The sequence below is a fragment of the Hemitrygon akajei genome, chromosome 2 (genome assembly GCF_048418815.1).
Source record: "Hemitrygon akajei chromosome 2, sHemAka1.3, whole genome shotgun sequence".
Taxonomy (NCBI): domain Eukaryota; kingdom Metazoa; phylum Chordata; class Chondrichthyes; order Myliobatiformes; family Dasyatidae; genus Hemitrygon; species Hemitrygon akajei.
In genome coordinates, this window is record NC_133125.1 from 179,998,732 (window position 1) to 180,013,803 (window position 15,072).

At 46.5% G+C, this 15,072-nt stretch overlaps 1 protein-coding gene across 1 annotated transcript in view; it reads left to right on the forward strand.

Moving 5' to 3' along the window:
• Window positions 1-13,208, forward strand: part of LOC140718889 (suppressor APC domain-containing protein 2-like) — a 41,654-nt gene extending 28,446 nt beyond the window's left edge. Inside the window, exons 3-6 of the mRNA XM_073033158.1 lie at window positions 6,429-6,575; window positions 7,055-7,156; window positions 9,029-9,139; window positions 10,841-13,208. Of these exons, the coding sequence (XP_072889259.1) occupies window positions 6,429-6,575; window positions 7,055-7,156; window positions 9,029-9,139; window positions 10,841-10,969 (489 nt within the window). The 3' untranslated portion in view covers window positions 10,970-13,208. The remainder of the gene's footprint in view (window positions 1-6,428; window positions 6,576-7,054; window positions 7,157-9,028; window positions 9,140-10,840) is intronic.
• Window positions 13,209-15,072: the final 1,864 nt, after the last annotated feature.

Consider the following 15,072-nt stretch of genomic DNA (forward strand, 5'->3'; position numbering starts at 1 on the left):
ACCAGTTAACCTACTGACTAGCTGGACTGCGGACTGTGGGAGGAAACTAAAGCGCCAAGAGAAGACCCCACCAAGAGAAGACCCCACGCATTCCATGGGGCAACATACAGACTCCTTGCAGCTGACAGCAGATTTGAACTCTGAATTCCGACCCTCGAGGTGTAATAGCATCGTGCTAACCCCCACAGTACCATGTTGGCTGCTCCCATGAAACACTGGTCCTCTCCCTCTCCCTCCTCCATTAGAAACATAGAAAACCTAAAGCACAATACAGGCCCTTCGGCCCACAAAGTTGTGCCAAACGTGTCCCTACCTTAGATATTACCCAGGGTTACCCATAGCCCTCTATTTTTCTGAGCTCCCATGTATCTGTCCAGGAGTCTGTTAAGACCCTATCGTATCCATCTCCACCACCATTGCCGACAGCCCATTCCACGCACTCACCACTCTCTGAGTAAAAAAACTTACCCCTGACATCTCCTCTGTACCTACTTTCAAGCACCTTAAACCTGTGCCCTCTTGTGTTAGCCATTTCAGCCCTGGGAAAAGCCTCTGACTATCCACATGATCAATGCCTCTCATCATCTTGTACACTTCTGTCAGGTCACCTCTCATCCTCTGTCGCTCCAAGGAGAAAAGGCCAAGTTCACTCAACCTGTTTTCATAAGTCATGCTCCCCAATCCAGGCAACATCCTTGTAAATCTCCTCTGCACCCTTTGTCTGGTTTCCACATCCTTCCTATAGTGAGACGACCAGAACTGAGCACAATAATCCAAATGTGGTCTGACCATAGCTGCAAAATTACCTCTTGTTCTTGAACTCAATCCCACGATTGATGTAGGCCAATGCACTGTATGCTTTCTTAACCACAGAGTCAAACTACGCAGCAGCTTTGAGTGTCCTATGGACTCAGACCCCAAGATCCCTCTGATCCTCCACACTGCCAAGAGTCTTACCATTTATATTATATTCGGTCATCATATTTGACCTACCAAAATGAACTACCTGACACTTATCTGGGTTGAACTGTATCTGCCACTTCTCAGCCCAGACTTGCATCCTATCAATGTCCCACTGTAACTTCTGACAGCCCTTCACACTATCCACAACACCCCCAACCTTTGTGTCATCAGCAAACTTACTAATCCATCCCTCCACTACCTCATCCAGGTCATTTATAAAAATCTCGAAGAGTAAGGGTCCCAGAACAGATCCCTGAGGCACTCCACTGGTGACCGACCTCCATGCAGAATATGACCCGTCTACAATCACTCTTTGCCTTCTGTGGGCAAGCCAGTTCTGGACCCACAAAGCAATGTCCCCTTGGATCCCATGCCTCCTTACTTTTTCAATAAGCCTTGCATGGGGTACCTTATCAAATATCTTGCTGAAATCCATATACTCTACATCTACTGCTCTTCCTTCATCAATGTGTTTAGTCACAACCTCAAAAAATTCAATCAGGCTCGTAAGGCATGACCTGCCCTCGACAAAGCTATGCTGACTATTCCTAATCATATTATGCCTCTCCAAATGTTCATAAATCCTGCCTCTCAGGATCTTCTCCATCAACTTACGAACTACTGATGTAAGACTCACTGGGCTATAATTTCCTGGGCTATCTCTACTCCCTTTCTTGAATAAGGGAACAACATCTGCAACCTTCCAAACCTCCAGAACCTCTCCCGTTCCCATTGATGACGCAAAGATCATCGCCAGAGGCTCAGCAGTCTCCTCCCTTGCCTCCCACAGTAGCCTGAGGTACATCCCGTCCGGTCCTGGTGGGCCATTCTTCTCCTCTCTAGCTCTGTCCTTTCCTCCTTCCACAATGGGATTAACATAGGATTAGTGCAAAAGGGTGTTTGATGGTCAGCAGAGACTCAGTGGGCCAAAGGGCCATTCCTCCTGTTGTGTGAGAATATGACTTCCTAATTCCATTTAACTGGAAGCCCCTTGCCTAAAGCACAGACGCGTACTGCCTCCCCCCCCCCCCCCCAATCTTGCAGCTCTCCCTTGTTGCTTCTCCCTGTCCGGGGCTGTATTTGATTGAAGGGCGGGAACTGGAACAGAGGAGTGAAGGGGAGGGCGAAGTTGGTGGGGGCTGAAGGTGCAAGGGGTGAGGGTGAAGGATAAGTTGAGGGAGGAAGGGGGATGAGAGGAGTTGGGGTGGAAGGGAAGGGGAGTCACAATATGGTGGGCCAGTGCTGTAATGCTGTATGGGTCATAGAGAGGAAAAGGGATGGATGAGAGGAGTCGAGGGCTTTCAAAACAGAGCACTGCATTTTACATAAATTGAATTTGCAAGCTCCGAGGTCACGGGTTTTATTGAAACCATCACGGCGTTTGGAAGTGGCTGTGCCACGCTCCTGCCCTCTGCTGGTTAGATTGGACTCGTCCTGGTAAGCACAGTTCCAGCGACCATCAGGAAATTCAGGTCCACCCAGGACAAAGCAGTCCAGTCTGAATAAACGTTCACACACTCTACCACTGCTAACACACAGCGTTCCCTGGATAAAATGGGCTGGGCTGTTTTGCCGGCGCCTTGCAACCCCCGCGATCTGTACCGCCAAGAAGGCCAAGGGCAAGGAGGAACCTACCTGGTTCCCCTGCACGGCACACACTGAGAAACACCCGCTAGGGTTAATCACTGGAACTCTCTCCTATTGATCACTGATATCAGAATCAGAATTCATATCACTAATTTGGGAAGTTCAAGGGGGATATTAGAGGAAGATTTTTCACTCAGAGAGTGGTTGGTGCGTGGAATGCGCTGCCTGAGTCAGTGGTGGAGGCAGACACACTAGTGAAGTTTAAGAGACTACTTGATGCACCATCAATAACTCTCTGAGACGTGAGGTAAGATATAGGCTTTTATTGACTGGAAGAAAGAACAAGCAGCAATTGACCACCACACTGCATCCTGAAGACTGAGGGCAGGGCTCAGGCCTCAATCGCCTTTATACCGGGGTTTGTGGGAGGAGCCACGGTCCATGGGAGGAGCCACAGGAGCAGTCAGCAGAGGGGGCGTGTCCAGACAGGTATATGTAGTTCACCACACTACTAGACAGGTATATGTAGGAATTTAAGGTGGGGGGGGGGGTATATGGGAGGGAGGGTTTAAGGGTCAGCACAACATTGTGGGCCGAAGGTCCTGTACTGTGCTGTACTATTCTATGTTCTAATTTACATGGCATGAACTTTGTTGTTTTGAAGCAGCAATACCAAGTCATAAAAATTACTATAAATTATCAGAACTAATATATACAGTGAGGAGCCAGAGTTTCTGCCGGCTTCTCAGGGCAGAAATGACTAATATGATTTTAAGGTGATTGGAGGAAAGAACGGGGTAGAGTTATATCAGAGGTAGGTTTAACTTTACACAGGTGCCTGGAACACCCTGCTGGGTGCTGGTAGTGACAGGTACATTGGGGGAGTTTAAGAAACTTAGATAGATATGTGGATGGTAGAAGAATGGAGGGTTATGTAAGAGGGAAGTGCTAAACTGATTTTAGAGCAGGTTAAAAGTTCAAGACAACATTTTGGGGCCAAAAGGCCTGTATTGTGCTGTAGTGTTCTATTGCCTAAAGTGAGGTGGTATTCTTGAGCTGATAAACTGTTCAGGAATCAGATGGCAGAGGGGAAGATGCTGTTAGTTTTAGTGCGGATCTTCAGGCTCCTGTAATGAGAAAAGGGAAGGCTAGACCAAGGACAATTAAGGGTGCAAGCCTTGCTGGTGGTCCCCATTCCCCAGTGGAAATAGATCAATAAGGATAATTAAACCCCCTAATTAATGCTCAGCCTTTCTTTGTTGAAGTGTCTGCAATTAAAAAGAGAGATTATGATTGGAACATTCCTACCGTGGTTTAGACAAGTGAAAGGTGATATCGTCTCAGAGTCATGCAGTAGGGAACAGGCCCTTTGGCCCACAGAGAATGTGCTAACCATCAGTCACCCAATTATATCAGTTACATCCTTCTCACTCCAGCATCTCTCCCCAGATTCTAACACTGCTTCCAAGCTGTATCTCCCTGGGACACAGAATGCCACAGAAAGCAGACCTGGGTGATGAATCCACTGCAGGACACAGGGGTAGACCATTGCCCTGTCCTTAGACATGGAAGTCATCTTATCATTCTGGCTTTTTCCCCTTTCCTTTCCAGTCCTGACGAAGGGTTTCTGCCCGAAACATCAACTGCTTATTTCCCTTAATAGATATACTTCCTGACCTGCTGAGTTACTCCAACAGTTTGTGTTTACAACCAGAATCTGGTGTCCATGTCCTAATCCAGTATACTGGCTTGGTACAGCAACTGTTCTCCTGTGACCACAAGAAACTGCAGAGAGCTGTTGTAACAACTCAGTACATCACAGAAACCAACCTCCCTTCCATGGACTCTGTCCACTTTTTCTATTGCTTTAGTAAAGCTGCCAACATTATCAAAGTCTCTTCCCTTCCAGACATTCCCTCTTCTTGTACCCCTCCCACTAGGCAGGAATCCAGTGTAGGTAGACCTCACAAATCTACCTCTTCACTCCCTTCAACTTGTCTTCCCGCACTGCACTTTCTCTGTAAGAGTAACACTTCATTATGCATTCTGTTATTCTTCTCCCTTTATTCTACCTCAAGATGTTGATGTGATGAAACGATCACTGATGAGTGATCTCAGCTCAAAATGTCGACTGTTTATTTCTCTCCGTAGATGCTGACCTGTTGAGTTCCTCCAGTCTGGATTTCCAGCAACTGCAGGATCTGTTGTACTTATCATGAAATTATCTATAAGAATGGTGTACAAATTTTTTCGCTGTACCTTGGTCCATGCAACAATAATAAACCAATTTACTAATTACTCACTCTCTCAGGTGAACATCAAAGATTCTTGGACCCACTATTCAGAAGAGGAAGGGTCGTCTTCCCAGATTCTTGGCCAAAATTTATCACACCGAGAACTAAATTATCGAGTAAATGTTCCCTGTGGAATTTTGTTGTCTGTTTTTCATCACAAATATGGCTACACATAAAGTATATTGGTTATTAATGTTTTGAGAAGTCTTGAGGTTGTCTACAGATGTTACATCTCACAGAATCAGGCTCTTCGACCCACCAAGTCTACACCAATCATCCAGTACACTAATCCCATTTTAATTCTTCACCCCTTCCCATCCCCTTCCTCTCCTACACACTAAGGGCAATTTACAGACTAATTACCCTACCTACCCACACATCTTTGGTATGTGGGAGGAATCCCATGAAGGCGTAAGGAGAATGTACACACCGCACACAGACAGCAGCGGTGGTTGGGATCGAACCCGGGTCTCCAGCAGCTCTAGTAGCGCATCACCATGCCTCTCATTACTTACCTACTGCTTGTCACGCTGCTGGCTGTAAGGTAGCAATGAATGTCCTCCATCTCCGTCTGTATAGAAGGATTCTTCACTGCTGTTTCTGTAACAGTTCTTTTTTAACCGGTCATGGTGGTTATCCCTAAGCTGAATCCCCAAACCTGGAGGTCTAGTGGACCACTCTATCCTTTGTCCTGTTTAGCATGGGTGAACCCACCAAGAGCCAAAAGCACAAGGCACTGACTCCAGCCAACAGAGCTGTCCAGGTCATTGAGACACACAAGCCTCCGAACCCTACAACAAGGTTGTGGTCCTCTTGGAGGTCTTATAACTTGCTTCATCATAAATATATATTTAATGATATTCCTTCAAGTATCTCTTGCGTTGAGAATTCTGAAGTTTCAGCATCCTCTAGGGGAGAAAATCTCAAGAAGAAGTTTCTTCTCATCTCAGTCTCCGAGTGTGTGAAACCATGGGAGATGCTGACAGATTAGATTGACTGAGCAAATGAAATGTTACAAATGCTGGATGAACTCAGCAGATCAGGCAGCATCTGCAAAGAGAAATAAACAGCTGATGTTTCAGGCCAAGACCCTTCATCAGGACTGGGAACAAAAGGGCCAAAAGCCAGAATATGAGAATGGGAAGGGGGAAGGAGTATGAGCTGGCAGGAGCTAGGTGAGACCAGGTGAGGGACAGATGTGTGATTGGAGGAGTGGGGGGATGGAGTAAGAAGCTGGAAGGTGATAGGTGATAGAGGTAAAGGGCTAAGGAGACACAATCTAATAGGAGCGGACAGAGGACCATGGGAGAAAGGGAAGGATGAGGGGCACCAGAGGGAGGTGGTGAGCAGGCAAAATCCTCATTCTGTCTTCCGCCCCATTCTCTTCCAGACCCGATAAAGGGTTTTGGCTCAAAACATTGACTGTTTGCTCCTCTCCATAGATGCTGTTTGACCTACTGAGCTCCTCCAGCATTTTGTGTTGCTGGAATATTTGCAGCATCTGCAGAACCTCTAGTGCAAGTACATAAAGTGTTAGCAGGTCGCCACACAAAAGCACTGTCTGTTGTCCCGTTTCCCTCGCAGCTGAAGCGGATGAAGGAACTGGAGAAGGAGCGCGACGCACTCGTGCACGGCCTGGAGATGGTGGAGCGGGTTCGCGGCTGGTACCTGCAGCAGATCCACAATGTTAGGCGGCGGCAAGAGCAAGCCAGGCGGGGACTGGGGAACGTGGTGAGCTTTGGGCTGGGCGGGCTGTGGGCTGTCAGTAATGTCTTCCTGCTGGTAAAATCGTATCATTGACCTTACTTTAGAGATGTGGCTCACCAACAGACCCTTCCAACCCAATGAGCCCCTTCCACCATATTACACCCATTAATCTACTAATCTGTATGTCTTTGAAATGTGGGAGGAAACCAGAGCACCTGGAGGAAACCCACACATCCATGGGCCAAACAGATAGTGGTGGGAATTGAACCCAGATCCCTGGCATAGTAATAGTGTTACACTAACTGTTATGTTACTATGCTGGCCTATGATGTCTTTTAGGACACTGCGGGGATGTTTGTTTACGTCAATGACCACAGTCGCACTGGGTTCGAGGCCTGGCACTCACACAGTCGATAACAGGGAAATCAACCCCTATTGCTGGCTGCTGGCAATATAATGTGTTACGCTAACCACTACACTACCGTCCCGTCCTTTCTTTCCAGGACTGTCCCACTGACCCTCAGCCGAACCGAGCCTGCCTCCTGTTGGCCAAGATCCAGGAAGTGAACTGCTGCCTCAGTGACCTCATGTCCTGCACGGGAAAGGTTTGCAGCGAACGGGGTGGGTTGTTGGGGGGGGTGGGGGTGGGCGGGGGTGAATGGGGAGTCAAATCCTGCAGCCTCCGGTTAAGTCGGGCAAGGGTGAGGGGGGAGGGAGGGAGGGAAACGGTCAATCCAGGTTACCCCAGAGTGTGGCATTTATTTTATAGGAGACAAAAGTGGAGCATTGAATTAAGTCACAGTGGGGAGGGCAGATGGGAGCAGTAGTGAGAGGGGTGTGTAGGTGATGGGCATATGCAGTGGGGCAAAGAAACATTCCTCACATTCATGTGCCTATCTAAACATTTCTTAATGGTCCATAATGTATTTTGCCTCCCCCACCACCCCGGGCACCCACCACTCCCTCTGTAAAAACCTTACCCCTTGCATCTCCTTTGAAATTGCACCCTCTGACTTTAACTGCACACCCTCTGGTATGCAACATTTTGACCCTGGGGAGAAAGATACTGTCTGTCTACTCAATATATGCCTCTATAATCTTATGAACCTCTAAAAGATCTTCCCTCAGGTTCTGCAACTCCAGATAAAACAACCCAAGTTTGTCCAACCTCTCACTATAGCACGTCCTCTCTAATCCAGGGGCCATCCTGGTAAACCTCTTCTGCACCCTTTCTAAAGTCTCAACATCCTTCCCATAATGGAGCAACCAGAACTGTATGCATTACTCCAGAAGTGGCCGAACTAGTTTTATAGAGCTTATAAAGCATAACTTCCTAACTTTGCAGCTATATAGGACCCTGGTCAGACCCCACTTGGAGTACTGTGCTCAGTTCTGGTTGCCTCACTCCAGGAGTGATATGGAAGCCATAGAAAGGGTGCAGAGGAGATTTACAAGCATGTTGCCTGGATCGGGGAGCATGCCTTATGAAAACCGGTTGAGTGAATTCTGCCTTTTCTCCTTGGAGCAAAGGAGGATGAGAGGTGGTGTATAAGGTGATGAGAGGCATTGATCGTGTGGATAGTCAGAGGCTTTTTCCCAGGGCTGAAATGGTTGCCACAAGAGGACACAGGTTTAAGGTGCTGGGGAGTAGGTACAGAGGAGATGTCTGGGGTAAGTTTTTTACTCAGAGTGGTCAGTGCGTAGAATGGGCTGCCGGCGACGGTGGTGGAGGCGGATACGATAGGGTCTTTTAAGAGACTTTTGGATAGGTACATGGAGCTTAGAAAAATAGAGGGCTATGAGGAAGTCTAATAATTACCAAGGTAGGGACATGTTCGGCACAACTTTGTGGGCCAGAGGGCCTGTATTGTACTGTAGGTTTTCTATGTTTCTATGTTTTGAACAACACCTCAACTAATAAAGCCAAGCATGCCATATGCCTTCTTAACCACCCTACCAACCATGTAGCCACTTGCAGGGAGCTATGAACTTGGAAACAAGATCTTTCTGATCATCAACACTTTTAAGGTTCTTGCCCTTGGGGTGAAGGGGAAGGGACGTAGGGAGAACTAAGTAGATGAGGAAGAGAGAGAAGAGAGCAGAAAGAGGGGAGGGGAGCAGGTTACTAGAAGCTGGAAAGTTCATGCCGTCCGATTGTGGACTGGTCAAATTTCTGTTCCACTAGATAGTGTTTAAAAATTGTAAACTCTCACTCTTCCGGATCATGTAGCCAAGTCTAACCCACAGTCCTTACCCATTCTGAATGTGACTCCAAACCCAACAGCGCACCCACTTCTAAACTCCATCCGAAGTGCAGCACTTGCATTCAGGGGAGGGCAATAGTGCCGACTTTGCCAGTGATGGCATGAATGTGAATGCTGAAGAACACCCCCACCCCACCTCCCGTCTCCCCTAGGAAGGTCCTCAAGAGAACCAGCTTCTAACACCTAACCTTTCCTCCCCTATCCTTTTGGCAGACAGCACACACCCAGCATCCTGTTAATGGGGTTGTTCCTGCTGCGAAGGCAATTGGCTTCTACCGGCAGCCAATCAATGTGCTGCAAGACCAGAACCATCTGCTAACCAAGGTATGAAGCATTTACAGACAGTCATCAGCTTTGCGGTGGGAAGGGGATTCGGCAGTGCCGGCAGCAGGTGAAGGGCTGGCCAAAGAGGACTGACTACTCAGCGAGGAAAAGCAACCGCAACAGTAGGAGATTGGCTCTGGTGAGGCCAAGAACCAGAGACCCAAATGAAGGCTTCAAAGTTCAATGTAAATTTATTATCAGAGTTCATGTACGTTACCATATACAACCCTGACATCCATTTTCTTGTGGGCATTCACAGTAAATAAACAGAATATAATCAATGAAAAGACGCACACGACAGAGACGGACAAACAACCGATATGCAAAAGACAACAAACTGTGCAAATACAATAATAACAACAACAACAACAAATAAACAAACCTGCAACAAATATCGACAGCATGAGTTGTAGAGTCCTGCAAAGTGAGTCCTTAGCTTATGGAATGAGTTCAGTATCGGCGTCAGTGAAGTTATCCCCTCAGGTTCAAGAGCTTGATGGCTGAGGGGTAATAACTGTTCCTGAACCTGGTGGTGTGGGTCCTAAGACTCCGGTAGCAGCTTCCTGATGGCATCAGCGAGCAGAGAGAAGAGGCAACTGCTCTGCCCATGACGGCAAAACACTGGAGAATTGTTGAAACAGCTCATCACGTCATGGATATCAGACTCCCCTCCATGGACTCTATAGTTCTCACTTCCTCAGTAAAGCAACCAGCATAACCACTCTCTCATTTCCCATTTGCTATTAGTCTAGTGATTACGTGTTTATTCACTGGTTTAGCTAGTTTAGCAGGTCGTGTGCTGAAGGACCTGTTCCTGTGCTCTATCGTTTGCTGTTCTGCATTCTATCCTGAAGGTTGAAATATGCCCAGGAAGAAAATTAACTGTTACCCCTTGAACATGTGCTGGGCCTGACTGTTCACAGTGAAGGACATCGTGGGTGTTGGGGGGGCAATGGGTTCGAACGTTACTCTATTATCTTCCAACTTCCCGGCTGATTTTGATGTTCCCTGAGCAGACTGTCCAGACCATCTGGCAGAATGCCTCATTACCAGATCTCACCAACAGCCAACAGGACCTTGCCTGGCTGACGGTGAGAAGGGCCCTCCTAGTCAGATCCTTCCTGCATGCAAGGACTCACACCACCTTGCAGTGGGGAAGGGAGGGTCGCCCACCTCTTTGCGGACTGTGGGGCTGCGAAGAGGGTTTGAAGAGAGACGCAAGGGGCCGTGTCACGGTTCGTCCCGAGCAGCTGTTTGCTGGAGGACACTATGATCTACACTGTTCCTAGGGACGCACAGTAACACCGGCATCAAATGCTACTGAGAGATGATCAACTCGGTGATAGATGCTCATTGGTTGGCCCAAAACTTTTTGATTTGCCATCGAGATGTTCATGGAGGAATGCTACCGACTGGCGTTATCCAGGCTGCAGGGGTATGTGCCAAGGGACGTACTGAAGCTATAGGGTTCTTCTGCTGCTGGACGGGGTTGGGTGAGGAAGTCCCTCAGTTATTGTAGTAGGGAACCACCCTAGGGGGCCACATGACTGGCAACAGTGTTAATGGTTTAAACAATGTAATTGAACACTACTTAATGTATTTTCTATGACTGAAAGAATGAAAGGGCATTGCATGATTTATTCTTGTAAATAATTTTATAATATGAATAAAGTTTATTTTGGTTAAAATAAATCCCAACAGGAGCTGTCTGTGAAGAGCGAGCGGATCACCATCCTGGAAAGGGAGAAGGCATCGCTGATCAAACGACTGATTGAGACCCAAAGCCAGGGCGGTTCAGAGTCCAGTTGCGAAGGCTCGACTATCATCTAGCCTGCTACTTGTCCACCCCGTTACAGAGATAGGAGGAGGAGTCAAGTGGATGTCCCATCCGCCCCTCAAACTTTCCAGATCACCTGACCGTGACCTTGTTCCCTATTACAGTATGATAATTATCCAACATGCTGGACTTTGGATGAAACTTGGTCCTATGGCAATGGGGGGGAGCGGTATCAAATATGGGACTACTGTTATTAAACAATGCGGTTCCTCCAAAAGAAAACTTTTCCCTCTGTACTGAACAAAGAACTGTTACCTCTCAACTTTGATCTTTGACAAGTCATAGCAGGTTCAGCAAGTTGCAATAACCCTATCACTCTGGTCAATCTATTTATTCTTTATTTATATAAATTATTTGGATTGGTAAACTGATAAACGCGTCTGACCCTCTTTTCAGGGGACTCTAGCCTCTGAGAGCCTCAAGGGGTAGGTTGTCTTGGTTGGGGACTGTGAGGGTCACTAGAAAACTCAGAGTGCAGGGATCACAGAGACTTAAGCATTTCAAACTAAACTAAAATTTTATTATAGAAATGAACAAGAACTCAGGCAAACTGTACAGAAACTTGACGAACAGAAATCACTAACGATGCACAGAAGAAATCAGTCTCAGTTTCACCCGACGACGCACCACAATGACCCAACAAGGAGGGGTTATCATGCCACCCTGGAATATGTAGGAATTCCGGACATTGACAATACCTTGCTAATTAAATGATCCCAGATTGAATAAAAGTGATAAATACAAAGAGTTTAACAATCTCCAATGATCCCAAGTGAGACATCTGCAAAACAGAGTGAAAAACTAGAGCTCGTGCAAAGACAACAATTAGACATAAAGGGCAAACAATCCAAGGACAACGTACACCCATGAGGTGACATTGAGAAAAAAATACAGTCCACAAACTAACTGCCAAAAAAATCCTTTATTAAAAACAATCCTTAGTTGTGACAGGAATGGGTTACACTGCGAGAGTGGGGAGGGAGGAGGGAGAGGGTTAATGATAAATATAGTAATTAAACCAGTGACCAGCATTAAAACAATGAGATACAAACAGAAATTAAAGTAATAATCATGGGAAGAGGTAGAATTAAGGGTTGGAAATACGGCAGCAACTGCGGGAAAGGGATGTGACGGGGCGATTTGTTTGGAAATCTGACAGCAGTGGGAAAGAATGTCTTTTTAGGTCTGGGAGGAAAGTGGAGCGCACACAGAGGAAACCCTCGTGGTCACAGAGAGAACATGAAAAGACAGACAGAGCCCGAGGTCAGGATCAAACCTGGGTCTCCAGCGCCCCAAGGCCACTGTCCTACCAGCTACGCCACTGTCCTTGCCCAGTATGATCCGCCGAGTCTTTTCAAAATGAAGCAATGATGTGGATGAAAATCAATTTATCACATTTGTGGAATTGTGGTGAATAATCATGCAGGAAGTCCCTTCCCTGTGACAGGATGCCAATCTTTCAGGATTACTGAAGAACGCAAAAATAATAGTAGCAGAAGTAGGCAATTCGACCCATCAAGCCCATCCTGTTTGTTATTCGATATGATCCCCGGGATAGCCCTCAAGAGAACCAAATCTTCCTTACCTCCGCTCTTTTCTATGCCAAGCTTGCCCGGGAATAGGCAGTTGTCCTTCGCTGTCAGATGGCAGTGTGGTGCAGTGGGAGGGACCCGAGTCTTGCCCACATTGACGTAAGGCGGACTGAAGATGACACAGCCAGTCGTGCTGCCACCTCGCGCCTTTCTGCTCAGAGCTTGCACGCACTCCCCACGACCACGTGGGTATCCTCCTTGGTGCTCCAGTTTCCTCCCACGTCCCAAAGACGTGCAGGTTACTGTGAGCTTCCCCCAGTGTGTGAGAGAGTGGTGGAATCTGGAGGGATTAAAGATAGAACATTTTAAATATTAACTTTATTTATCACATGTATATTAAAATGCCAAAATGTACAGTGAAATATGTTGTTTTGCGTCTGAGAATGTGACATGCAAATTCCTAATAAGGGATTTGTACTGAAATAGTGGGTTTGATTGGAATGTTTAAGAGAAGTTTGGATAAGTACACGGACGGGAGGGGTATGGAGGGCTACGTGTCGATGGGAAAAGGCAGAATGACAATTTAGCCTTGATTAGGTGGGCCAAAGGGCCCATTTTTATGCTTTAGTGGCCTATGACTCCATCTCAGGGGTTCCTGACCATGGACCTCTTGCTTAATGATATTGGTCCATGGCATAACAAAGGTTGGGAACCCCTGCTCCATCAAATGCCCAAAGAGAAGAGGGCATGACCTGAATGGCAGGGGCCGTCGGAGACTTTCTTAATTCCAGCTGGCTCTAGAGTACTGTACTTGTACACACAGCATTGAAATAAAGTCATAACACATAGTGGAAAGTGCTCACGATCAGAAGATGGGGTTTTAATCTCAAGAAAGGCTTTATAGTTGTCACTCCAACATGGATAAGAGGTGCATGAGTGAGGAGGCAGGCAAATGTGACTCCTGCCACCAGCCAGAACTAATCATCTGTCAAGAGTGATCCAGCCAGAGGGTGGTGAATCTGTGGAATTCATTGCCACAGATGGTTGTGGAGGCCAGGTCATTGAGTATATTTAAAGTGGAGGCTGATCAGGGCATTAAGTTTACGGGGAGAAGGTAGGGGAATGGCTTTGAGGGGAAAATAAATCAGCCAAAATCAAATGACAGAGCAGACTCGATGGGCTGAATGGCCCAGCTCTGCTACTTGTCTTATGGACATGTATTTCCTACACTCTTTTTATTTGAAGAGTAACTATTTGTCACATGCAGAATGAAATTGTGAAACATGTCATTTTTCATCAACAGTCCACACTTCCGGTGCCCACATAGCATGCCCAAAATTTAATAAGCCTAACCCTAACTGTAGGTCTTTGGACTGTGAGAGGAAACTGGAGCACATGGATGAAAGCCAAGTGGTCACGGGGAGAATGTACGAACTCCATATAGAGGGTGCTGGAATTGAACTGTATTGTGTTAGCTTAACTGCTACACTACCCTGACACCTTCGTAAACTCAATGATCCATTGGAACTGGAACTCTGGCTTCTGAGAACTGAAGGGCTCACTGGAAAATGTATGATTCTTCCGTGTAACACACTTTTAAAAATGACATAAAAGCATTTTATTTGGTGGTATCAATAGAGCATCATCCAGTAGTGTGGAAATTGACTTGTCCCAACCATCACTATACCAGATTATCAGTTTATCTGAGTTTTTTAAATTTAAATTTAAAAAAATTAATTTTTTAAAAATTTAACTCTGCCTTAGTTCTGACAAATGAGTCTTTGATCTGGAACTCTGTTTCTCCTTCCAGACCTGCTGATTGTTTTTTGCAGATTCTGTGTTTGTATTGAGCTCCTGGCATAATGGCGAGATGATTTTATTTATTTTCTTTTGACAAACAAGCCCACACTACCCAAATACACCCAGGTGACCAATCAAACTACTAACCCATACGTCTTTGGGATATGGGAGGAAACCAAAGCACCCGGTGGAAACCCACATGGTGATGGGACAGAATGGGCAAACTCCTTTGGGTCAGCAGTGGAATTGAACCCAGGTCAGTGTTACAATAACCGCTACACTCGATACTGCCTGAGAGACAAATACTGGGGTGGGGTCAGTGCAGAGGAGTCGCTGGCTCCGGTACAACTATGGAGTCACACAGCACAGAAACACAGGCCCTTCAGCCCATCTGGTCCATCCATATCCACTCAAGCTAGTCCCACCTGCCTGCGTTTGAGCTTTCATATCCACGTACCTGTCCAAGTGTCAATTAAATGTTGGGAATGTACTTCCACTGACAGCTCAGACCTCTGAGTGAAAGTGTTGCACCTGAGGTTCCTGTTAAATCTCTTCCCCTCTCACCTTAAACATATGCCCTCTCATTCTTAACTCCTCATAATTGGGGAAAAAAGACTGTACATTCACCTTATCTATACATGATATACATCTTCATATGATCACCCCTCTGTCTTCTACGCTCCAAAAAATAAAGTCCTAGCCTGACCAACCTCTCTCTGTAACTTACTCCCCCAAGTCATTGTGAAGTCCTTGTAAATCTTCTT